At 41.3% G+C, this 26,142-nt stretch overlaps 1 protein-coding gene across 11 annotated transcripts in view; it reads left to right on the top strand.

The window, feature by feature from the left end:
* The window catches only part of nrxn2b (neurexin 2b), a 618,875-nt gene that overhangs the window by 487,790 nt on the left and 104,943 nt on the right, over nt 1-26,142 (top strand). For all 11 annotated transcript variants that reach the window (XM_069519278.1, XM_069519277.1, XM_069519272.1 and 8 more), the window contains one exon: nt 10,796-10,977. In XM_069519278.1, the coding sequence (XP_069375379.1) occupies nt 10,796-10,977 (182 nt within the window). The remainder of the gene's footprint in view (nt 1-10,795; nt 10,978-26,142) is intronic.

Below are 26,142 nucleotides of genomic sequence, written 5' to 3'. Positions count from 1 at the left end.
CTCTCTCTCTCTCTCTCTCTCTCTCTCTCTCTCTCTCTCTCTCTCTCTCTCTCTCTTTCTCTCTTTCTCTCTCTTTCTCTCTCTCTTCAATCACTCTCTCCATCACCTCCCCCACTGCATCTGTCCGTCCCTCCACCAACATCCATTATAGGCATCTTCTCTCCTCAGCCAAGATGAAGGTCATTATTCCTTTAGCTGTGCGCATTGTTCTTTGTTCTTCTGACCACTCCCCCACCTCTAATGCCGCAATAATAAGTTATCTGAGCCCTACAGCGCACTCTGCTCATTTCATTATACAGCCATTTCGAATGTTGCTCCAACCTCCGGTCAAGTATTCTGCAGCTCTGGCTCTTAAGTCGCCAAAGTGGAAGTTGATGTAAGCTCGGATAAACTGATTATGAAAGGTGTTGACTTGCTTACTCTATTTCAGACAAGTGGTGTTTCCGAGATGCCATTACAAACATGTAACAAGCTAGAGTGGTCAGTGAAGATTAATTTTATCCAGTGGGCAACGCAAGCAGAGTCAGGAAGCTCTTTTACAGTACTTTGGTCAGTTTCTAAAACAGAAAGTAAGTGGTCCTTTGTTTTTTCTTTTCTGTTTACGCAGGGAGAAGGTCTAGTGATAATTCAGTTGTTTAGTGTGTGAAGGTTTTGTCATAGAGCATTTAAAAAGTGTAAAGTGGGTCATCTTGACAGAGGGGCGTCAGTTCTATCGCAGTCTTCCCCATTTCACATGCAGAAGCACATGCAAGGTACTGAACCCCAAATTGCCCCTGACGGCTGTGCCGGCAGTGTATGAGTCATGCATGACAGAGAGATCATCAAGACTAGAAAAGTGCTATATGAATACAGGCCATTTTCTGAAATATGAGGATATGCTGCCTTTCTTAGTTCTGTTTAATTATACAGAACTGTTATACATATAACAAGTTTTTAACTTTTCTTTACAAAACAAGCAATCTGACGATGTGTTGGGCATTTGTCACTGTTAACAAGACCTCATCAGCTGTTTAACACTGACTATAGCTTTTTGAGTTGTATTTACATTACATACTCTTAAGTTTAAAGCCATGACAAGTCATCTTGTTTCTGCTCGTGTAATTTTTGAAATTTCATACGGTCCCCACTTCAGGGATGGACTAACTCACACCAGCTTTATACTGTGTTTGTTTATGTACTGTGAAGGCTACTCCAATGTAATTAGGATGATGTTAACACTAATGGCATCCATGTCTATTAAATTATATCAAGAAGAGCACACACAAGTATTCCCATAGATCTAGCAGCAACAAAACACTCTGACCTTTTCAGAACATCACGGTTTAATGACTCTGTATGGGAAATAGGGATGGTGTACTGAGCAGGTCCGTAAATTATTTCTTCATGCATCACATGCCAATATGCAAAGTGTGCCTGTCTCCTCTGACCTCTCAAGTCTGGTTCTTCAATCCCTAATTCTTTATTCTGTCTCTGACACACAACAGCTACTGTTCACTGTTTTTTTAAAACGCACACAGGCAGAAGTTAACTAACTCTATGTAATCTGCTGTTACCATGTTTTGCAGGTCATTTGTTGAGGGGTGGTGGGTTGGGGTCAGTGTGTCGATGCTGACCCTCCAAACAAGATTAATAATTAAACAACACAGTCTGGAGATGAAATATTCACGTGTCTCTGTCTGCAGCTGCTGTTTGATTGAGATGCTATTAGTGGAGTTATTGCTGCTTTTAGTGTAGATGCTTTCAGGCATGCACTTAAGTCCGCACATTTTCCAGAGGGGTTGTGTATGTGAGAATGCCCATGTGGGAATAAGGCAGGAAAATGGAAAATTCCCAGTCAGCAAGTAGATGTCTTGATGATTTCTAACAAGTGCCGGACGCAAAAGTAAAGAACATTAATATCTTGGGATGAGAATGAGACATGTAAGATGGCGACTTTTGTTGGTGTAAATGATCTTTATGCCAAAACATGTGAGTTCCGCAGCAGAATGTATATATAATGTTCTCATGCATGTTCTACCCAGGCACCACCCCGAAAATAAATGTTGTGGACATTTTCCTGTTATATTGAACAATTTGGATCGATATATTGTTCACATCCTCCCTTAATGACAATGAAAAAAAATGTATTCATGTGTGAACAATTGATTATATACAGATAAACACAGTTAGCACAAAACTTCGGAAACATCTAACTTGCAATATGCTTCTGGTGGAATAGATGCTGCAAGATACATTGCCGTCCCCAAAGTCTCAAAATCTATTTCATGTTTGGATTCTGGATGAAATTCAAAAAGGGCCTCATAGCCCCAGTTGACGTTTCCAAGAAGCCAATGATCTTTTCCTGAGGTACTCAAGAACAAGTCTGTACTTCAGCTGCTGTAGATCCAAGATGCATCACTGAATAAGATCAAGACGAGGTCTATCCCAGTTTGGATGTATGGGAGTGTGAAACTGTTGACGTAGTATAGAACTGTTGTAAACAACTACTTCTGACAGAAAATAGCTAAAGCCTGAAACGCACGATGATGTAATGTGCTAATTAGTACGTTCATGGCAGAATTGCATCATTCTGCATTCTGGAGAGTGTCAGCCGGTTTTCAGCTCTGATCTATTTGCTCCTTTTCTACTGTCTGTGCTCACATATACAGTATTTTTATACATTCAAACTCCCAACAAAACTGTTCTCATCTAGACAGTTTTGTTTTTCTGTTGTCACACAACTGTCCAACCAAATTATCACAGATGAAATCCTCTTTGTACTGTCGAGACTAGAATCTTTTCTTCTTGGTATTTTCACGTTCCCCCTCAGCACGTCATCATTCCCACAGTCATCCAAGCATCAGTGACACAATAGTACAGTCATTTACATTGATGACTCAGTGTTGTTATAACTTCTAGAACCACTTGATTGCTTTCTGATCTCCTGCGCAGCTCTTTACATGTGGAGGAAAAACAAATGAAAGCTGAAGTAAATTTAGTCATGACATTTCCTCAGGCTTACACATGTAGTCTAAAAAGGTTGCTAGTCCATAAACATAAGGTTGGAATAATCACTCACGCCACGAGTAACTGATGTACTGATTTTTCATGCATCAGTAAGTGTGAGCATGTGTCTTTTGATGATAATAAAAATTGCTTCTCTCCATCTACGCAGCTCTGTTGGGCATCACTGTCTCACCATCAGCAGACTATTGAGCAGGCTATTCGATAGAGGAGGTTATGTCGGGTTGATCAATAAGCTTTCTAGATGATATATATGCAGGGCAGATGTGCAGCCTCTCACGACTCCTCCATCTCTCCCTTTCTATGTTATTCTTCTACCTACCTCCCCACCGCCTTTTCCCCTACTCCCACTGGAGACCTTCATTTTAGGATAGTTGTGAAAAGACAAAGGTAGCGTCTGAGCACCAGCTGAGCATTGTATTTTTACGTATCAGTCTCTGATAGTCGCTTACCCTCCAGGGACATAGGCATTTTGAAATGTTTCAAACAAGCTGTTGAAAGCGTTCAACACTGTAAAAGGTACTGCTGTGTATCAAGTCCCCAATGGCAGAATAATATCAGACATTTTAAATTGACAGATGTCATTTCCCAACAGTTTGAATCGTAATTGACACAGAGAGAGGAGAGTGGACTGTTGACATAGTTGACAACTATACAATCATTTAATTCAATGATAATTAAATTAATTATTATGTCAAATTAAGTAAATCAAGTGATCCAAAACACACACGATGTTTGCTTTCAGTACACTTTGATTTTTTAAGCAAGACAGAACAAAATATGGTTTGAAGATGTATTTTTAAAGCAGGTAACTATCTGTCATTAAAATTAGTTGAATTTTGTGTGTAGACTATAATTTGACCAAGAAATAAAGGCCCGGCTTTGACTATCAACCTAGAATTAAAAAAGCACCAGTGTAGTAAGTAATGTGTCACTCTCTCCTCATAATAACCCTAATTGTATACAAGTTCTTACACACACACACACACACACTACAAGGCAAATTTAGCCTTCAACTTTGAACTTGAACTGTATTGTATTCATTGGTTTAAACAGAGTTAGAAGCCACAATCACTGTTTTCTAATATCAGCTTTTATTTTTACAAACATGTCATAAAAACTGTGCAGCTGTAAGGGGCAAGAAATATTACAATATTGTGTTGAAAGAGTCAAAGGGCAAAGTATTTATTGTTGGAGCTGCAGTTAGAAGAATGGCAAACTGGAAAGAAGACACATAAGATTAAAGTCTTCAATTAAGGCGCACGGGTAACACACAGTTTAATACATAGTGTGGTTACCTATAGATTGGTCATAGACTCCAACAGATGCAATCGACTCTGTACCAGTGGAAGGAGAGTGAGGGATTATGTCCTTCTTGCTGCTATGGTGGTTGATCTGGACTCAAGCATCCCTATTAGTTAATCATAGATATATATTTGTTTATTTGGTAGCAAGGGTCACACAGGTGTCATCCAGTCTGAAAAATCTAAAACTTAAATACTGGATAACATCTGGTTTAATCCTTTGTCTCTGTTAAAGTAGGGCCGTGACGATCAGCTGCCCTTTGACTGTGGTCACTGACTTTGATTACTGTTACTGATACTTCCTATAACTTCAAACTAGATTAGTTTTGCCCATGTCAACATTTCCCATGGGGCCCTACACCATCAATAACCCCAATACAAACTGCTGCAGCTGCTTTAATGCAAGACTTAACTGATGTTGAGTAACCTCTTAGTCTGATATATTGTGTTGTGAAGGTTAAACTGTGTGCATGCTCATTTTGACTTGTCATTTTAATTAAAGTGAATGTGTCACTTGAGGAGATCTTCATACTTGAGATCTATATGACTGTAGTTTAAGGGGACATGTTTCACATCCACAATTTGTGACATAGACAAGGGTATGTACCGTATGAGAAATATGTATAATTAGTAAATTTGTCCTATGATTTTCTGAGCAAAAGGTCAGTCCAATTACTTTTTCAATATAGTTCAGGTGACTGGGATTCACTGTCCCCATCTCCAAGCTAGTGCTGCAGAACTCTCCAGACCCAATTACCACTGAAGCTCTTATCACCCTGTTGATGTCAGAAGAAGTCAAATGGAGGGGAAGAGTTTGAATTTCCTTGAGGTATAGCATGGACAGGATATAACCAGATCAGAACTATTATAATTTTGTAAGGTGTGATAGATTAAGTTGCAGCTGCAAAAGATCTGCTCTAAAATGGCTTTTAATACAAGAGTTTTACTCTTATCCTTCCTACTCATATAAGTATATCTACTTCTCACTTGCATTATAATAGATGCTTGTAATAGATGCTTGAAAGTAAGTGTGGTAGAGATCTGATGAGAAAGATTCATCATTAATCAAAGAATTCGTCTTTGATTAATGATGAATCTTATTGTGCGTTTGCCATATCTGGACTCTGGGAAGTGTTGGACACGTTGGGACTTTCATTATCAAGTGTCATTTCACTTCATGTAACAGGAAGGTTTCTCCAATCCAACCTTATAGACAGCATAGATACAAATTGGATATTATTCAACCACATCAGAGGGGGGTGACTCAATCTTTGGGGTGGCATTTCTGCATTTTCTAATATACTGCCACAGAGAAAAAAAGCTGTCAAGGGCAGGGTGTGTGTGTGTGTGTGTGTGTGTGTGTTCGTGTGTGTGTTCTTATCACAAAGTTCTAGTCAGGATGTGTGTATGTATCTCTGCAGCTTCAAAGATCAACAGCTGTCTGGAAACTTTTGGCAAATGTCTCATCTCAGCCCTCGTCCTCTCTCGCCTCTGTTTCTCTCTCTCTTTTTTTCTCTCCCAGTCTACACATCCCTTTGTAAGAGTCTCTAAAATATATGTTTCAAATATAATATGTCAAAAAAAAGAGCAAAAAAAAAAAAAAGGTTTTCAGTATCCTCATTTAAAAAGGAATCAATAGCTCTGTCTCTGTCCTTAACTGCTCCAAAGAGTCAGCACTGATGCAATAATACATGAAGGTTGGTGGAACCATCTGTGTTATTGAGTTATTGTTTGAGAGCCTGAGAGTTTAAAATAAGAAGTAGCTATGTATAAATTTACGTGGGTGTGCAGTGTTGTGGTGCCTCGGGGCTTATTGCCTCTAAAGGATTGACTTCATCAGTCCCTTTTTTTCTCATGGAATGTTCATTTTATCGCCAGCCTGTCTCGCAGTTTTCATGCTGTCAGCTCCCATGAGGCAATGTGGCTGGCGTTCGACACTGCAACATTGACCACAAGCCTTAATGAAAAATCGTGGCTTCTGCTTTTGCCGATATGACCTGTTTATCCCCACAGTAGATGATAGTGGCCTGGAATCCACTATAGCAATCAATGGCTCCTTGCAGAGAAAGCATCCCAGATGATAAACTTAGTGCAAAATGCACTCTTCTTCTCTGACGACAATGTAGAGAAGAAGAGTGAGGAAAAAGGGGAGGGGGTGTGAAAAATCAAAATCAATAGGTTTTTCATTACCGCTGTGATTCATGAGACTTTTCTGATTATTTTGCCACCGATCCATGGACAAAGGAAAGTGGTTTTTTTTTTTTGGGGTCCATTCTTACCAGCCAGCCCGTGTGAATGGAAATAATAATTAAGGGGCGTCCTGTAATGTTTTGATTCATCTCTTTGCACTCTCTCCACCTCTATCGCCACAGGTAGGATTGATTGGCCAGATCGATGGCCCCAGAGCTAATTGGACAAAAGTAATAAATATTTAGCTTCTTTTTCTGAATGAGGTGGTTGTGCAACACATGGGTGCTATAGAGCATTTCCATCACTATGGTTATTCTAGCAAAAGCAGGTAGTCTGATTGCTTGATTAGACCACGGTGAATTGAAGGTCAGAGGAATCCATACCTGGCCAGGTTTTTGTTTGCCATCAACTCCCTCAGCAGCACTAATTTACTTTTAACTCACCTTTTTAAAAAGAGGCAAATAGTTGCTGTTCAGAAGAAGTCAGATGCAGATTTCTCTGACTTATTCTGCTCACAGATGTAGATAGTTGTGCATCCACAGATACACAATAGACTTTTTGAACATAGTCACAACATGAATTTGATCAAATAACCAATACAAAAAATTATCAACATGGGATTTTTCTGAACTGCCACATCGTTTGGACTTGTGTTGGTGAGGTTAATGTTAGAATAATAACAGTAATAGATGATAAAAACTTTCTTATAAAGATGCTTTTTAAGAATTGAGATAAGTGGATAAGCAATTCTGAAAGTCAAATCTCTTACGGTATATTATTCCAAAGTGAAGGGGCCTTCACAGCAAAGGCTCTGTCTCCTTTGGTTTTCAGCCTAGACTTGGGAATGGTGAGCATGGTGAGCCCTACCAGAGGATCTCAGACTGCATCCTGGCTCGTAGGAAGATAAAATGTCTGAAATATAGAGAGGGGCCAGCTTTAATAATAATTAAAATAATTGTAAAATCAATCCTAAAATAAATTAGCAGCCAGTACAAGGATGCTAAAACAGAGGTGATATGTTGAGATTTTTTTGATGGTGTTAGAAGCTGAGCGGCAGCATTCTGGACTTGTCTTCCTGGGAATGATAAACTTGTTTTTCCCTCTTTTTTTCGCTCCATCGCATCTAACACTAGTGTGTGTTGCATTGCAGTATTTGGAGGATTTTGCCTCAACCAAAGCAGCAGGTGTTTGCTGGGAGACACTGTGACACATGGATGCACGCTGTCAAGCCACCCACCGGATACCCTGCAACTCCTTTGTCTCCTCATTTAGAGCAGAGAAGAGCACTCAGACGCGTAAGAGTGCTATACAGAGTGGCCACAATCAACTGGATAAAAGCAGAAAGACCTGTGAGACCAATGTCATATCAGGACCACACGGACTGATCTGAACTTAAGAGAAATTAATAGGTGCACTTTCATCAATTTGTGAATGTGTGGTGTTTCGCGTCCACCAAGCTTTGACACATTGTGACTGAGTGGAAGCTCTACACATTTCCTGGCTCTTTCACTGAACCTGAACAGAATTAGAGATGTAATCCATTTGTTTATAGAGACCTGACATAATGTTGAAACTGCAAGAGAACTATAAGAACATTCAGAGTGGCACTTGTGTCATCATGCTTGTGCTCTGATATTAAACCAGCTGAATGAAAATGAACTAAAACAAGCAGGAAACATTGTCTTATTTGCATTTTACATATGAGACGTAATGACACACTGATGATGTCAAGTTTGACATTGTAGCACTCTGATTAATATTTGTTTTGACTGTTTCTTTTTCCATCATGTTGTTCATTTATTATATTTGATTATTTATCTTTTAATATATACTCCAGCAAATTAGTGTGGGGCTTTAATAATGGATTATAAAACGGACAACCAGATCGTTTAAAACACAGACATTTAAATTTTTACGTAATTGAATGGATCAAACTCCAAAAATGCAGATTCTACATTACCTATAGTGCAACTTTATATTTTGATGTCTCTGTTCGACCAACCTTGTCTGCTAAATGCCCTCATCTGTTTTCACACGCTCAGTAGTAATCCCTCAGACCAGACAATTGACTTAAAATAGATAGAAGGCATCTTTAAGTTGTGTGTGTGGCACCCAAACTACTTCTCTTTCAACTATTTGTCCTTATCTCTTAAACTCTTTCTCCCTGAGTATGGGTGCACTCACATACTTTAACCTGTGCTCAACTTTTCTTTTGTTTTTCCCAACATGGCTCTTTTTGCTTCTATAACAACATGGCTTCCCACCCTATTTTTTCGGCCATTTTAGAAATCTTTTCTCCTCCTCCTCCACAGCAGTTGGTCGCTCAAGCTCCAGTGCTGTGCTGTTATTAAACACAGGAAAGGAAAAAGAACAACACCAACTTTCCTCATCTTACCACAATCAACAATTCACACACTCCCATACCCTGTACACCCTGCCTCTATAGCCCGTTGTCTTTCTTCACCCTCTCTCTTTCTTTCTCCCCTCCTCCGGCACACAGCCTCTTTATAGCCCTCATTGCCATGCTGCGATAATTAGTCAGCGCTAAAATAATACAGCCTCAAGAAAACAACAAGAGCTCAGCAGAGGGCTTAGCTCCGCTAGGAGGGAAAGAGGATAGAAGGAGGAAGGGAGGGAAGGAAGGCCAGAGCCTGAAAAAACGAGAGACCGAGAGAAAGAGCGAGAGTGAGCGGCTCGTTACTGTGGATATAGTTTGAATGCCTGTTTGCCTCATCACAGTGTTTTCTTTCCATCCTCTCTGTCAGGGGTTTGTCGATGTGTGCACATATTAGAGAGCATGTGCTTTCATAGGTGAGAATGAATACAGTATGAAAACCCCAGTGCTGTTCGATGCCATGTCATTTTGATTGTCTTTTTCATGTAGATGCCACTTGTTGTAGCATCTCAAACATGAGGACTTATTGAGGTTATTGTTTACATCAGATTTTGCGCTGAAAAAGCAGCTTATGACCTGGGGTCAAATTGTGGAGTCAAACAAAGCTTAATTTGATCTCCTTCATCTCAAAAATGGGCACTAATGCTGTGATGCTTAGGCTATCAAAAACTAAGATAAGAAGGATTTACCAAATGAGGATGCACAGCAAGCAAACACATCAGTCAAATCCAAATATGAAAAGGCCTTTGTTGCTCTTGAGTTGGCTGTCAGTGTGGCAAGCCTGGCAGTTTGGGCAAAGTTAAAATGATGTGATCCATAGCTGAAAAGACATTCAACCCTGTTCTAGTGCAGCTTCATAAAGATACTTATACATGCACCAGTCTTTGCACATGCATCCTGTGTAGTGTGTGTGTGTATGTGTACACATTCCAGGGAAAACAGTCAGCCCACAGGGTTGAAAACAGTTCAGTGAGGTTTCATATTTCATATACTCTATGCTAATCACAGCCAACGCCCGTCATTTCTCATTCACCACCGGGCATATCGGAGCCAAGCCAAGTCCTTACTCCTCTGTTACAGTTCAAACATAAAATCACTCAGTGTACGAGGTGGATTTTTTTTTTTTTTTTGAGGCTGTAAATCAAAAAAAAATGTTGAGGCAAAGTACCTTTGACAGGGAGATCTGAGGAATTTATTTTGTTGACGTTGAGTGGTGGTGGTTATACTGACAGCATAGCCAACACAAAGTTTGTCAGTTCGCCCTAGTTTGAATGCAACGCAACTGCAGGCAACTGAAGGCAACTGTAACGGCAGAGGCTCTGAACATTAACATTTCAAAGAGCAGTGACAGCCAGCACGGGTGCAGGTGCTAGGGCTAATGCTAAACATGACTTCAGGATCATGATATACACTGGCAGTAACACAATAGTTTTCAAATGGGATGTTCAAGCCAGCGATTTTTAAACTTTCTATGAAATGCTTTCAAGTAGACAAGTGAGCCAGAATGTGACTTTTCTCGCACATGCCTGTGTGCATATGTCCTGCTGCTATATGTTCATAGAACAAAACTGTATTCATAACACACTCTTTGAGTAGTATTAGATTTTTTAAAGTTCTAATTGAAGTTTAACAGGCTGCTGTTTATTTTCACAAACAGAATTTTCTCCAGCACAACAGAAGGATTTTTGACAGTAGAGAATACATAAATGAACCTTATATAAAGAATTATGACAAATATTAATTATTAATGAGAAAAGAAAAAAATAATGTTTTTGTATCCGAGACTAATCATGTTCTGCTTTTGTGTTTGCAAACACCAAAGTCCTCTTTCCTGCTTTTACACTGTTATTATTGCATTGTTACTAAATGATTGTCCAACTTTCTCCCTGTGTTATTTCTGCAGCTGGGACAACTTACATCTTCGGGCGAGGCGGAGCCCTCATCACATATACCTGGCCACCCAATGACCGGCCGAGCACACGGGCAGACCGGCTGGCAGTGGGCTTCAGCACGCAGCTGAAGGAAGCCATTCTGGTCAGGGTAGAGAGTGCCAAGGGACTGGGAGATTACCTGGAGCTGCACATAGTAAGATACCGCCTAAGGGATATGTGGGGTAATGACAATGTACGACAATCTATATTCAATCAGATGACTCATTGAGAAAAACCCAGATAAAAAAAAGGACGATTGGGAAGAACCTATAAAGGGAAGGTAGAAAGGGACAAAAGTGGGTTGCATTGTAAAAAGTGATTAAATTGAGAATGGTAGAGAAGTTAGGGCAATCTAGACATTCAGTGGAGAATGAATAAGAGGAGAGAAGAAATGTGTGAAAGGAGTTGTGGAGGAAAGAAAGGGAAGAGGAGAGGAACTGGGATCATCTGTGCAGAATGATTCATCAGATGGAAGCACAGATACCTGGGTTTTAGGGATTAAGCCACAAGATACATGCGTTTTTGTTGTGCATTCTTAGATCTCAGGAATTGACATGGAACATACAGTCTCATGGAAATGATGTCCAACATTGCAAAATATTAATACATATTAAAGTCAAAACATTTTAAGTTTTGATTTTAGATGAAAAAATACTGAGACTAAGGCAGTGCAATTCAATTTTGCATATGTAAAGATGTAGAATTTCAGGTCTTATTCAGGTGTGGCTCACATAATCACATGATACGGCATAGTTTAAACTGCATGGAGCGTGAAGGAATTGTCCTTAAATGGCATTTAGATTAATTTTTTGGTGTGTGGCGCGTGCGTGGGTCATGGAGAGGAATCAGAGTGTGCAGAGTGCAAATGACTAAACAGCCAACAGCATCTCTTCTTATCCCTTGTCTGTCAAACTAGTTATGAGCCTCATCTGTGCCTCTACTGCAGGCATGTGCTGGGCTTGAAGGCAATTTAAAACCACCTCTAATGACTTTAAATGGCAACTGAGGCAGACATGTGAAAAATGCATTTACTCAGACTGTTAATTGTCTCATTGACCCTAGTGCTTTGTTTACCTGATGTTACAGTCAAAGTTCATATTCATTTTAATGGGGGGGGGGGGGGGGGGGGGGGGGGGGTCTGTTAATTTCCAGCCAGGACCACACCCGGTGACTCTCATCCACTTATCTTGTTGCTGGAGTCACACAATTAAACACTACGAGTAGTCAGGTTCAAGAGGAAAGTGTTTCCCTGGTGACAGCTGGTGGAAAAGATGTGTAGAGATACGACTGTGTCAACTCTTATCTACCCTTAACTACACTATCTATCTGCACAAGGTTGTGTGTGTGTGTGTGTGTGTGTGTGTGTGTGTGTGTGTGTGTGTGTGTGTGTGTGTGATCACACTGCTCCAACATCCTGGTGGCCCCAATTTGTTTGAGCTGCCCCATGCCTGGAAGCGACAGGGAACATAGTTGACCCAGGGTCACTTCCCATCCAGTGCTCCGTAAACTGAGAGGGACGGAGGGAGGCATGATGGGAAGGAGAGATGGATAGGTGAATGATTTGGGGGGCGGATATTGCCTCAGTGATAAATAATGACAATGACTATAGTAACAACTGGTGCTGGGGTTGAAGTGGTGATGTAGGTCAATTACAACAATTTAGAATTTTAATATTTAATACATCCTAATTGCATTAAGTCAAGACACAGACCTGTTCAGTTTTAAAAATGGTTCCTGTTTAAACTGTTGGCAGCATCTACTGTAGAATAGCCTGAGGAGCGAGACTTTGTTTTTCGGGATAAGGCGTCACTGTTAAATTTTTAAATGTAATTTTCAGTGTTGTGAGCGCCTCAGCAAAATTCCATTTTCCTATAGGGTGTCAGAAGAAATCTCAGAGGCAGATATCTCAATTCCTGGGGAAATAAATCCAACAGATATGAGCAGAGCGAGACAACACAAAAGTTTGTTCGCTTTTGTAATTTCGGTGAACTTATCCTTTAACTTCAATTCAACTTTATGTACTTTTTTTATGAACAGTGAATTTGTTTTTTATACTAACCTGGAGGAACAGCTCCTCTCTGTTTATCTGTACCTGCCGCTCACTATCTCATTCTTCTCTCAAGTGCACCGTCTCTAACTTCTTCCTTTCATTTACTCCCTCACTCCCTCATGTCTGGCCCGCTCGCTCTCTCTTTCTCTCTGTCTCACCAACACATCAGTGCCTCCGCCACACCAGCCCGGCTTCTCTGCTCCCATTGCAATTACATTTCATTTGCTGCCATTCCTCCCGTGTCGCTCCCCTAAATGACTTTGTTCAGGCTGTGGTGGGTGTTTGGGTCCTGTTAATTATGCCCGTCTCTCTTTGAGGCGAGGAGTACAGGCAAATTAGACCTGAGAACCCAGGAGCCGTGGCCTCGTATCATTCCACCTGATGGGGGCCTCACGGACCCAATCAAACTATGAAATAGCTCTGCATTCAAACAGTGATAGTGGCCTTGAGGTACAATACCTGGGGCCTTCTTCGTTAGCTTTGGCCTGTGGTTCCCAAATAGCCTTTTTCGTTTCATTCCAGGTTAGCCTGTGTCATGGTCTCCCAAAAAAAGTTTAAGAACGTAACTGGCAAATTTAAAAGTGCTCGTTTCAAATAATTTTTTACATTTTTTTGAAATTCTGAATTTTGAGAATGGACATCCACAATTACACATAAAGCAAATTATTTACATTGATTGTGAAGTTAATATAAGTCCGTAATATGGAGTGAGTGTCGCAGACTCAGATCACCTGTCATGACAGGTTATGACATATCACTGTCTGTTCATAACATGCCATCATGGACGTGATGGTACAAACCCATTTGTCTCTTTCTTTACTTTCACTTCCTTATAGCACGCCTCCACCTCCTTTATTCCTCCCCCCACCCACTCCCTTCCATTACCTGACACAGGGCAGGACACTCACTACATCTTTCTGACACGGCAACATCAGGCACCAGGGTAGAAGATGTAAAGTGGAGGTTGTGGGATGAGGTGCTTAAGCCGAATCTGCTGAGTGCAACTGCTTTAAAAAAGGACACGACATATCCTCACAAGACCCTGTTTCGTGCACTCCCCTAATTATTTACTGTGGGTGTGTCTGAAAGTGCGGCAAACTTTCCAGCTGACATTTTGAGAGTTCTAGATGAAAAAAGCTTTGAAATTCATTATCTGGAAAATGCCATAGGAATGACTCATCGCTGAGCAGACCGAACATGACTGTGCATATTGCTGTTGCAATGCAGTGTTGCTCAGGTGTGTCTAATGCTCCTCTATCACCCAGGTCAGGGATATGAAGCACAAGTAAACCAAATAAATAGAAAGCTGGATTTGCTGTTCATCCAGTAGACTTCATTGCTTCTACTGACTGGTGTGGGAGTTCCTCTGCATTTAATCACCCAGAGAAGTGAAATACCACACAACTCCCCAAGAGCCACTAGAACTAATTAAGCCTCTCGGATAAATGGTGAAATATTTTCAAGAATATTCAGTAAGTCTGGTCACTTTTTACTCTCTGTGCTCAAATGAACATGTCTGTAGCACGTAGTTCAAGTTGTAACACCCTAGTAATGCACTCGTCTGAATTTACAGACAGCCACTGTTTTTTGGTCAAATCAGTCATTGTAGACTTGGCACTAATCCAGTTATCTAATGTGTCGTCTTTCATTCTTTGACAATATGCTGTTTCTGTGTAGCTGGGATTTTCAGCTTAGATTAGCTACTCCTGGATCTTTCTACAAATTTCCCAGAATTTTTTTCGTGATGATTTCTGGTGTAGGACGTGAACGGACTCCTCAATTTTTTCTGGGCCATCCAGTGACTCCTTGTCCAGGACTTTGACGCAATTCCAGTTGATGTATCTGGTTTTTGGTCAAGAGTCCACTTTATGCCTTGAGGTCCTTTACTTGGGTCACATGCTGACACCTGAGCATGTTCCATTCACTGAGAAGGCCACAGGATTCACATGAAAGCTCAGTATTAAAGATATAATATGTAACAATTCTGCTTTAAAATGTCTCATAATGACTAGACATATAGTTTGTTGACTCACAATAGATACTGTTTTTGTTCCAGAGGTTTAGAATGAATCTTTACATGTTATTACAATTAGGAATCGAAGCCAAGCAGAAGTGACAAATGACAAAAAAAAGGGACAAATCTCTTTGTTAGAAACTTTATTCTTTCCAACACTGAAAGTACCCATTGGTTTCACCACTCCCAACATGAATTAAATGGGAAAAGACACAATTATTATTACTTCAGTGAACATTTCTGTTTTCTTTCGATTTAGTTGACAGGATGTCCCCCAGTCCCCCCGATGTCTTTCACAGAGTGTTAGCTCAATAGAAGTAAAATGGTCATTTGGGAGGGCAGGACATCATCTTTGCCAATCTTCATGACATTTCTACCATCAGGGCCTGGGGTGTGAGATTCAGGGAATGAAGGGTACAGACAGATATCGAAGTGGGCTGATAGCTAAATCTCCCATCTGTGGCTGCTGGAAAAGGTAGATGTCCTTGCAAGACCTTGGAACCCAGCCATAAAAAGAAAAAGGTATAATTTATTTTAAGGGAAGAAAGTTTATTGAAGCCAAAAGCAGTTTTTTATCTTCAGTAAGTTCTTTTTTCTTTTGGTTAGCCCATTTGAAATCACTTGCAGCACCAAAAACAAGTATAAGGAGTCTAAGTCGCTGATCATGTGTAGCTGGTCGACTGCAGCCATAAATCTCCACTTGTAGTTTTACATTAGCTGCAGTAATAAAAGGACATTTTCAGAACAGGTTACGATGAGACTTTTGAGTCAGTATCCCAGACAGCTCACCTCATAGTTCAAGTGGTATTTTAAGGATGCACATTCCTCCTTTGCAAGTTTGATAAATGAGATGTGTGACAAGAGTCAGTGTGTTTGCCCCAGGGTCCCATCCTTTTGTTTTTGTGCTGACAGCCTGAGTTTTTCCTTTTTTTGCCTGGTACACAAACATTGGCAATTCGAAAGTTTGGCATGCAAAAAGTGTTGCCTTTCATTTTGCCTTGGCTAGAATGCCTCATCTTTCTCCTGCTGCATGCTCTGCTGTCCTTCAATGACAGTGATGCAGTCAGCCACTACCCCGCCCATAAATAAACAATGGAATGGAGGTGACCTAAGTTAAGAACCTTTTGTGTCCCACATCCATAAGTGAGACAATATTGAGGAAATAGCGTGTCTAGAAGGGCCTCACAAAGTTTCTACTGTCCTCTGCTATATGACTCATCAGGAATTAATAGAAATAACCCTGTAGGTTCTTCACTCTAAGCAAAAGCAATGTGCATTGCTTTGTTCATTTTTGAATCTCTTTTGAAGCTGTTTTCACTCAAAGCAATAAACGCACAAAAGTGGAGAGCAGCAAATTGGGGTTATGTTATGCACAGACAGATGAGTCATTAATGAAGGAACAAGTATCGGAGTCATTCTTTTCATGAGCTACTCATAAAATTACCAAATGGCCTGACAGAAGTTGTGCTGGTTTAGATGCACCTTTTTATCGAGGACTTGCACAATCTTTTTTCTGTATTTTTCCAGGGTGCCTGTTTGTATTTATTGCTGTTCTCACAGGCACCGCTCACCTTTGACAGTCATTACATTTACAGCTGGCAAGTTGTGGCAGTAACTGCTCTGTGGGAAGTGTCTCATCTGCAGTTATGGGCCAGTGCACAGCGCACAGCGGGCCAACCCGAATACCTCCATCACTGGCTGTCCAGTCCCGGTTCATAGCATTAAATAAGGGTTGACTCTGATTACGCGTGAGGGAGACATCCCTCACCTCAGCTGTCTACTCTGAGCAGGGGCAGAGAGTAAGGGAAGGGGGCGGTTAGCAAAAGGGACATGGCTATATTTTCTCCTCTTGACCCCACCCTTACCCCTCGCCCAGCGTGTGACAAATTGACTGAGAAAGTAAAGGGATAGATAGTGCACCCCTGTGTTCATGTTTCTGCACACAAGCTTTTTGTGGCCAGCATCCCCACAGTCAAATGTGAATTGCCGCATCTGACTTCATTAGCTTCATGATGCTAATGTCAGAGATGAACTCCCTCACTCTCACTGCTCACTAATGAGAGAATCCCTTTTTTTGGATACACCACCGCCCTGCCTTTTTTCATTTTCACTTTCCGACAGCCACAGGTTATCTATCAAGGGTTTAACCCGACAACTGTTTAATTATGGCTTGAAAATGTGATCTGACATGCGAAGGCAGCCTGGGATAAGATGAGTGGCGAGGAGAACAGGTTGGATGGAGAGCTTTCAGAGTGCAGTGGGGAGCTGAGAGATGCTGGCGTCAGATAAAGGCAGATGGTGATGCAGATAAAACTGTCAGAGGGAGGCAGAGGCTTTTATCCTCCACTCCCTGCCCCCGGTAACACAGACACACACAGAGGGATGGAGGTGTATGCATGCACAAACACATGCACACACATGCACACACACATGGCCACACACACAATTATTCCCAACTAGCTGTCAGTACCACCCACTGCTCTCAGGTTCCATCTTAAGTTGTGTACAGACACATTTGCAAGGACACCTTCACATTCTCTCACAGGACACATGTGATTAGCCCTTGTAGACACCTGAATTCATTCACAGTCACAAATAACAAAAGTAGCCCTACACATTCTCACCTTGCACCTTGTTATTTTTTTATTTACAAGACCCCCCACACACACGAGCACTTCCTTTCTTAAATGGGTGTCACCACTCCAGCCTACTCTCCTTCATCTTGTCAGGGGAGAAAAAGCCAAGCACACAGGGAGAGACGGACAGGGGATGCATGGAGAACCATTGGGGGGGGGGAGGCATTGTTTTGATGAATGCAGCTGCCTCACAAAGGGGAGCCTGGGCCACCGTCAGTAATGAGATCAGGTCCTGGTGGGTTTGGCAGGGTCTCTCTCCTCAGCCTGCGGGAGGATGACAGCATATCGATTAATCCTCCCCTTTTGCATCACTAATTAATCGTCCCGTGTGGGGTGTGTGCTGAAGGGGAGGGTGTGCAGATTCTACCTTAGAGGTTTCATCACAGGGGACTAATTTTGGATAGAAAAGGGGGTCAGGAAGCAGACCTTCCTATAAATCCCACTTCCTTCACTGGGACCAACCATTCATTACTAAAATCCAGTCATTTGACTGGTGACGCTTGTAGAGGGCAGTACACAGCATGGGTTTAATTGCTGCTTCAAAGGCCTGAATTACAACAAAAAAAGCAGAGCCTGCTGCTGGTACCTGTTGGGTCATTTGTCTTGATTTTGAGAAGTAGAGCACAAATCCAAGAAGTCACTCAGCCCTGCTGAAGTGCGGCGAGCTTCACTTCGCTGTGCAGCTTTGTTAATGTGTCAGATATAAATGTAAGTGGTCTATTAGACGGCCAATTATATATTACACTTTATTATATGCTGTCAGAAAGTCCCGCTTGGCTGCACCAGTTGGAAGGATTTCAAACACATAATTCCTTAAGCTAGCAAAGCACTTCTGGCCACACCCCCAACCTGTTTCCCCTTCGACGCCTGATTTGATATTGCTGATTGATGTGTGGTTAGAAACTCAACTTGATTCAAAACTTTTAAGTATAGAGAAGGGCAGCTGCTGCCTGAGAAATGCTGCATTGATTTACCCTTGAGATATACTCTCCTAAGAAAGTGATGAATGAAATCACAATGAATGAACTGCTAAGTGTTGATTAGTTGATCTGCACTACACTGTGCTGTGGTTTAGCCTCAGTGAGTCCACAGAGAGGAAGCATCACATTACACTAGGCTGATTTAACAAATGTTTTGTTCAAAGCAGCTCATACATCAAAAGCAATTTGGGGTTTGGTATGAGCAGGAGCAGGTCAAAGCTCCCACCCTGAAAACATAATCTGAAAACTTGACTCAAGTGTGGTCAGAATCACTTTTCCTTCTGGGTTGATAGTTCTGTCGTTTACATTTAATTAGTCCTCATATTTAAACATCAAAGATCTGTAAGTCATCACTTATCTTCCCACTTAAATATTCCACTTAAATTGCAATACAAACTGGCAACTGACAAGTCCATAAAAAAAAATCATAATTTTATTAACAAGGTGGCCTCAACTATCTTTACTGCCTGTTGGTCGCTGTTTCTGTAGCTCACTCTGGCTATGTATCCTGTGAGAACAAAGTGGCAGTTGGGCTTTTGGATCAATAAGCCATTAGGGTCCAGGAGAGCAGACCTGTCTGTAAGGTTTCCATCCTGCCTTTAATAATCACCTGGGAAGGCAAAACTGCCCTCTTTCTACATATTCTTGTCATTGTCCGTCATCTCCTTTCTTCCTCTCATCTACCTCTGTACTCTAGCTACATGCTTGTAGTGAACGCACTGGTTCAGCATAGTCCAAATGTCTGCTTCTAATCTAATATGATGCCTGTGTTTTATTTTCAGAAATTTCCAAACCAATGTTGTAATTGGCGTTGCTTTGCACTTACACAGCCTGCTTTACCGTGTCATATTACTGAAGATGGTGTGAATGTGGGGCATTTTACGTTTTTTGGAATGGAAAGAATGAAGGAAAGTAGAGGGAAAGAAAGAGACATGGTGTCAAACTGATCACTTTCATCAGATCCACCTTGTTGTTGGCAGGTGGTTGAGGGTCCTTAAGTGGTCAACCATGTTGTCAGTATTTCATTGACTAAACATTTACATCCCAAGAGGGCTCATTGGTGGATTCTGGCATCTGAACCTCCCTCCTTCTCCCTCTAATCAGTTTTCATGATCTCTCGATGTTATGTTTATTTTCTTGAAGCCAAGAAAGGGTCCTTCCACTTGAGCCACATCCACTGGCTGCTTCTGTCATCTGCCTGGGAGACTGACTAAGACAGAAAATTAAGAGCATGGATGATGGAAAAAGATGGGAAGAGGAAAAAAAAGATGAGAAAGCGTACATTTACTCAGCCTGCTTTGTCTTTAGTGAGATGCCCTGAGGCACAGACCACTGTGAGGTTCTCTCCAAATGTCACAGCTGCACATCCACCCTGCTTTTTCCCTCTGGATGCACTTTATCCAGGCCCCCCTCCTCAGTCACTACAGTAAGCCCCTGTCCAGCACAGACAGGCCATCTTGTTTATTATCTACATTCATCCAACACAACACAAACCAGCATCACTTATTAGAAACGATGCCTTCATTTGCATTCTGATTCATCTACACCTACTATTGCTGCTGCTGCTCCTGCCGCTATTAACTTCTCTCCATGACTGATATGCTCATTTTCTGTTTGAACGCACAGGTGTCTGCACCATTCTGAATAGTCTCATTAAAACTTTTCACTTCTATGATTAACTGGTAATGCTGACACATGCATGAATTTCAGAGTGGATATGTCATCCTTAAGCACACACCAATTTCCATATGCTTGTTTGCAAATTCCCAATGTTCATATTTAACACCTCCTCCAAACATCTGGCTGTGCCTTGAGCATCGTAGGAAAGTCCCTGTTAGCATTATCTAACACTTTTTGGACTTTGGCTGACCCTTATGTATTTTCTCCTCTTGGACTCAGTACCACATTCATAATTCATCCTTGCCCTTTCCATGGAAGTTTGTCTATTGACTTTCTGTACTGTTTTAATGAAGCTTATGCCTTCTATTGATTGTAAAACCACGATAGAGTCCGCTGTTCCCCTTTAATATCTCAATTGACCACCAAATGAGCATTCTACATCACTTTCTTTGGGAAAAATAAGCTATAGCTCTTTGCCCAACACCTCGAGGGTTTTGTTGCAGTGAGGAAAATCAACAGTCAGGCTACGCCAAAGATCTGCTTTGAACTTTTTCCACCTCATTCTGAAAATGGTGGTCAGCTTAAAGCCAAAACTCAGTTACCACATCCTTGCTCGCTCTTATCTCAGTGCACTTGTCCACTACCTTGGGGTGTTTCTACCTGAACATATTTGAACACAAAGGGGAGGCTTAAAGCAGAACAGGAAGAACGACGGTTAGAAAGAAGAAATAACATACAGACTGAAGGAGAAAAAAAGAAAAGCAACCGAGCTGAAAAGAGAGAGAGATGGCCAAAAAATGTGTTTACATCTGCTTATTCATGCAGAGTGTACATGTCTATGTTCTCAAGGCAGAAATGATGAATACATCCTTTCTCTGTCGCCATTCTTAACTTTGCAAGTCCATTGACCATTCTGCTGTTGACCTATTCATTATTCAGTGTTTTTGTTGTTCCAAAAATGAACACCATTAAGAAGGAATGTCTGGAGCCGTCAGCATAAAACCGGTCATAGCTGAGAGTGAAGCTTTTAAAAAAGGGACCGGGAGCTAAGATAACAGAAGAACACCCATTTTTAAAACTGCAATTCCTTTTGATGAGCTAAGGAGCTCTTAATAAATGGCATTGCTTGTGTGAGTTGAATTCCACAAAAAAAAGAACGAGAGACACTCACCTGGACCAGGAACAGAGCAGCGGCCTTTCCGTGATCCTTTACTATTTACTCATTTCTGACTTTCACGTCTGAGTCTCTGAGGTTGCATGTATACTTGACATTGATTGGTTCATAGATGAGCGTATGTCTGACGTTATTATTAATCACTATTCAGTTATGTTATTTGCAAAAAGCTTTTTGAATATACCACATAGAAAAAGAAAAAGTTGTCTTTCTGTTTGAATGAAGAAAATGAGTCAACCAGTTCATTTCATTCACTTTGATCCGGACCGACACCCCCTCTTTGTTTAGATTATGTGTTGTTTAGAGGCATTATTCACACCAGATGTTTTATTTTGGACCAAACTGAAAAGTCCAAAGGTTGGCACCAAACTAAAGAGGTGTTAAGCACCTTTAGTCTGTCATCTAAGGCAATTGAATCCACATTTACTAAGTTAGTGTCAATATTTCCCCTCTCTTTCACCCAACCACCTCTGCATTCACGCATCTGTTTTGAATTGTGTGGTGACATGTTAGCCTGTACATGGGATTCTTCCTCATGTTTTCCAGACCCCTGTGTGATGATAGCAGCATTTAACAGGAAACTGTGTGCACAACCACAGTGAATGCTAATGATAATTGTTCACATCAGGCAGTTTGGGTAATAATTTTACCATTTAGTTTTTGGTTCTCCTCCAAAGCTTGTCTGATCTTCTGACAGCTCATAATAATTATCTCAATGGATTTACTTTGTGGTGACTTTGCCGAATTCCCAAATCCTAGCAGTTAACTCACATCATTTGTGCTTCTAGAAGTCATGTCTGAAACTAAAAAGAACAGTATCTATAATCGAGTTGTAGTTCTAAGAGCAAAACTGATACTCATACTTAGCACATCACCCTCGTCTCTCTTTTCAATTTTTTCTGCTCTACGAGTCGAGTAGTTTCACCAGTAATCCATCCCCACTGATATGGGTGAGTGAGGTCTCAGCTCACTGAGCAGTCAACTGCCCTGTTTTCCCAAAGAGATGAAATCCTGTTGTCGGAGCAGCAATAACCAATCTGCGATGGGCCCCCAAGGTCTGTGCAAACCTGTCACAGAGACCATGCTATGAATGTTCACTGCTGTGTCTTTCATGTGGTGTTAATAGGAATTCCCACGCTGCGGCTGCTGTTTGGTAAATCTGTGTTGAAGACTAGTTTTGGTTGGGTTTGTTGGATTGGTCAAGTTTGTGACATGTGGACAGATGGAAAAAGGTGCTGAGAGAAGTTTATGTATAGCTTTAAATGTTTCTATAAACAGACATATGTGGGTCATTTGTAATTATGATTCCCCTGTAAAGGCCCCTCCTCTTTGGCATGTTACTAATCAAGGCTACATGTATGTTTGTTAAAAAAAATAGTTTCTCATTATTTAAGTATCAGTTATTCAGGCAACATAGAGGAGCAGCAACTTAATGCTCTCTTCTCTCACTCAATCCCCCTTTTCAACAACAATCAGCTTGTAGTCTGTATACTGCATAGTCTTTGACTGTATTCTCTTGTGTGTCTTTGTGTCTCCTTTGTGTCAGAATTGGCTCTGAATTTTAACGGTTATGGAAGAGGAAAAATAAGCATAGCTTTCATTTCGGCCACTGTTCTTTCTCCTGGGAGGGGGGAAGTTTGAGGGAATCACACAAGCAGTCAAACAGGATATGGCATAAGCAAACAAAAACACAAAAAATTAGCTTTTGTTTCGGAAGCTTGCATTCACAGGAGCTGTGAAAATCAAGACGAAGAGGGAGATGATCGATTCTTTTGTGACTCGTTTATAAGATGTGGAGAAAACAATCCAAACAAAACAAAAGAACTGTGTCAGCCTGAGAATACTCTGAGAACTCAAGTCAGGCTCTTTGATTTTCTGTGAGCAGACCTGTCTCACCTGCTTCCTCACTAATATTTGGGGGGAAGTGAAGCCACAGGGGAGGAACCTCTAATAAGTGATTGAAGGATTGGTGTCATCCTATTATTCCTGCACAATTTAGGAGGAGAAGGAAGTTTATTATTCATTCAGTGGCTGCCGCCTCTGGGAATTGGGTTTCTTAAGTTCATCCAGTTGGGTTTGGGACAATCACATGCAAGAAGCAGCAACAGCAACTTTTGTCAATTAGTTAGTAATCACATCTTGTTTTGTAAGTTTCACTTTTAGCTGTAACTTCTGAGAACAAATCACAAGCTACTCTGCGCGATGGAAGGAACGTCATAATTTGCAAGTGAAAGACAAAGACAAGCAAAGGTAATCTCCAGCAAATAAGCCTTGGGCTTATGCTTAATCAGGCAAGCAGGAGCCACCAAACATGCATGTGATTAAATGTGTAAGAAGCTCCTTTTTTTGAAAATTTCAAATTTACAAACGACACTGACAATGTAGCGACAGTGAGAGGGTTCAGGTTTCCTCATTTCCTAACTCAGTCGCTCTAATGTTTTTATTATATATGTGTTTTTCCTCTTCCGCTCCCTCTTTGCTGAGTCAGCACTTGCACTTACATAGTCAGGCTTCAGATTGATATGCTGAGTAAGTGCTCTTATATCCGTAGCTGATGTAGCAAAAGGCTGAGGGAGAGCTTGTTCAAGTAAGGCAGGGAAAATTCTCCACTTTGACCATAATGAGGACAGCAAAGTGCCCAAAAAGGGAAATGTGCAGACATTATTTTAGTATCGGCTATGATGTGGGACATTTGGAGACATGAGCAGATAAGCAAATGTAGTGATGAATCTGACTTTTTCCAGCAGCTATGTAGAGTTAAAGATTATACTTGGCATTGGCAGTCTCATGGATTTGCATAAGAGGTCACTTCAGAGTCCATCAAGTCTTGACTATTATCCTGTGCATTTTAGGCACATGGAGCCTTCCCACCCAACTAAGACTGGGGCAGTAGCTGTCAAGCTGTTCATCTCCTGAGCAAAGAGCTGGGCCAGCTCGAGGAAAAAAAGACTTGTTAGTTGGATGTCTTCCCAGAGCAATTAGCTGAACCCATATGCCCGTTTGATTAATACACAGATGAAAATTATCTTCTCCCAGCCACTCTGCTCAGCTTAAGCTCCCTCCATGGTGACCAGGTTGGATGTCAGTTTGTACAGTTTGCTACTGTTGACTCATGTGCCGGGCATTTGTGATGTAGCGTTTAAAGATCCTGTTGGATTTGCAGATCCACGTAACTGCTTTTGTGGCATGATAAATGGACAAGAGGGCAGACCACAGTCATCTGTGTTGACATATTAAGCTTTTCCCCCGTCTTGCTTACTCCACCTGTTCGCTGGTTCACACAGCTATGCAATCTTTGCTCAGTCAGCCGGGGCACATCCATACATATTTGATAGATAGAGCAAAGTTATGAAAGCTGACAGTCCCAGTAATTAGAAAAAGGCAATAGTCGAGGCCAAGGAGACCATTTCCCCGATGGATTAACAGCAATCACTTATGACGGCGTCCTAGAGCTGTTTACACTGGCAGTCATGAGGCAGATGTTTTGAGCATCAGTAATTTCTTTCTCTGGATCCACTTGATCAAAAGCAGTGAGCTAACTAATCAGTGGTCTGCTTCCAAAGCAGCAGATGTATTATCATCAGAGAGGAAATAAGATGCGTAAACAACAGGCACTTCCCGTCCATCCTCCATCATCTCTCTCTCTCTCTCCCTCCTCTCTCCTTCTATATATATATATATATATATATTCTCTCTCTCTCTTTCCCTCCTCTCTTTCTCTCTATCTTTCTCTCTCTGTGTCTCTCCTCTCATACACTGAAACCCACTGTGGATGGGTGACCTGAGCACTGACTGTGATGCTGGTTTTTCAGAGAAGAGGTGAAAACCCAGGAGATATTCTGAGGGGCTCCACCTGTTGTTTTAACAAGGCCCGGAACAGTGAGCCTTTGCCTCCCAAAAAAATCCCAATGCTAGCAGTCCCTGGTGCCCATCAAAAAAGCAGAAGGGGCATTGCTTATATTGTCACACACAATAGTTACATCACTGTTGACAGAGCCATCCCAGGGGCTGGAAGGTTTAGAGGGGAAGCAGGAAGGAAAGTTTTCACACTCCGAACATCACATACGCATGCTAACACGCACACGGACACATGCTTCATAAATCTCTCCATGCTGGAGGCTGTCACATCGGGGTGTTGAGATGCCACGCTTGCCATGACAATTAGCTGCACATCTGGCCTGATGATTTAGAGAGTCGGCCAGACAGCTGGTACAGCACTACCAGTGTTTAATGTGTAAATCTGGAGGGTCCTGCACATTTGAGAGTGGATACAGTCTGAGAGGGGAGAGGGCTGCAAGTTAGCCACTGAATCAGATGTTAAATGAAAAGTGTGACAAGGCCTGTTGCCAGCAGAGAAATACTGCAGCTTTTCTCAGACAGCAGGTGATACTCTGCTGTAAAGTGAGTAATGGAGCGTTTCAACTCAAATTATGAGCAATAGGGATGCACATACTAAGACATTATGTGAACATTTACATTCCCTGTCTGTTCTTTTAATATTTATATTCATTTATATTTAGTAACCGTTGTTTTTATTTACTGCAAGACCATGGAGACTTGACCGGAAGCCTAAATCAATGTAATCAGTCCCTTCAGTCATTTCCTCAACAGTAATTTACGGTCTTTGAATCGCTCTTACTACAATAGAATTAAATTCTGTATTTTCATTGATGCAAGCCGTGACAAGTCCTGATTAAAATGATATTAAAATTAAACACTGCATTACATTAGTGCAGTGTGTACAAACACTAAATTCAATTTCTCACCCACAAAATGTCAAAAGAATCATTCCAGAATAAGTGATAGCAAAGTGTTTGTACTATCATCTACCACCACTTCACTGCT

The sequence above is a fragment of the Paralichthys olivaceus genome, chromosome 22 (assembly GCF_024713975.1).
Source record: "Paralichthys olivaceus isolate ysfri-2021 chromosome 22, ASM2471397v2, whole genome shotgun sequence".
NCBI classification, from domain to species: Eukaryota; Metazoa; Chordata; class Actinopteri; order Pleuronectiformes; family Paralichthyidae; genus Paralichthys; species Paralichthys olivaceus.
Note: the sequence above shows the minus strand (reverse complement) of the source record. Positions and strands in the feature narration are given on the sequence as shown.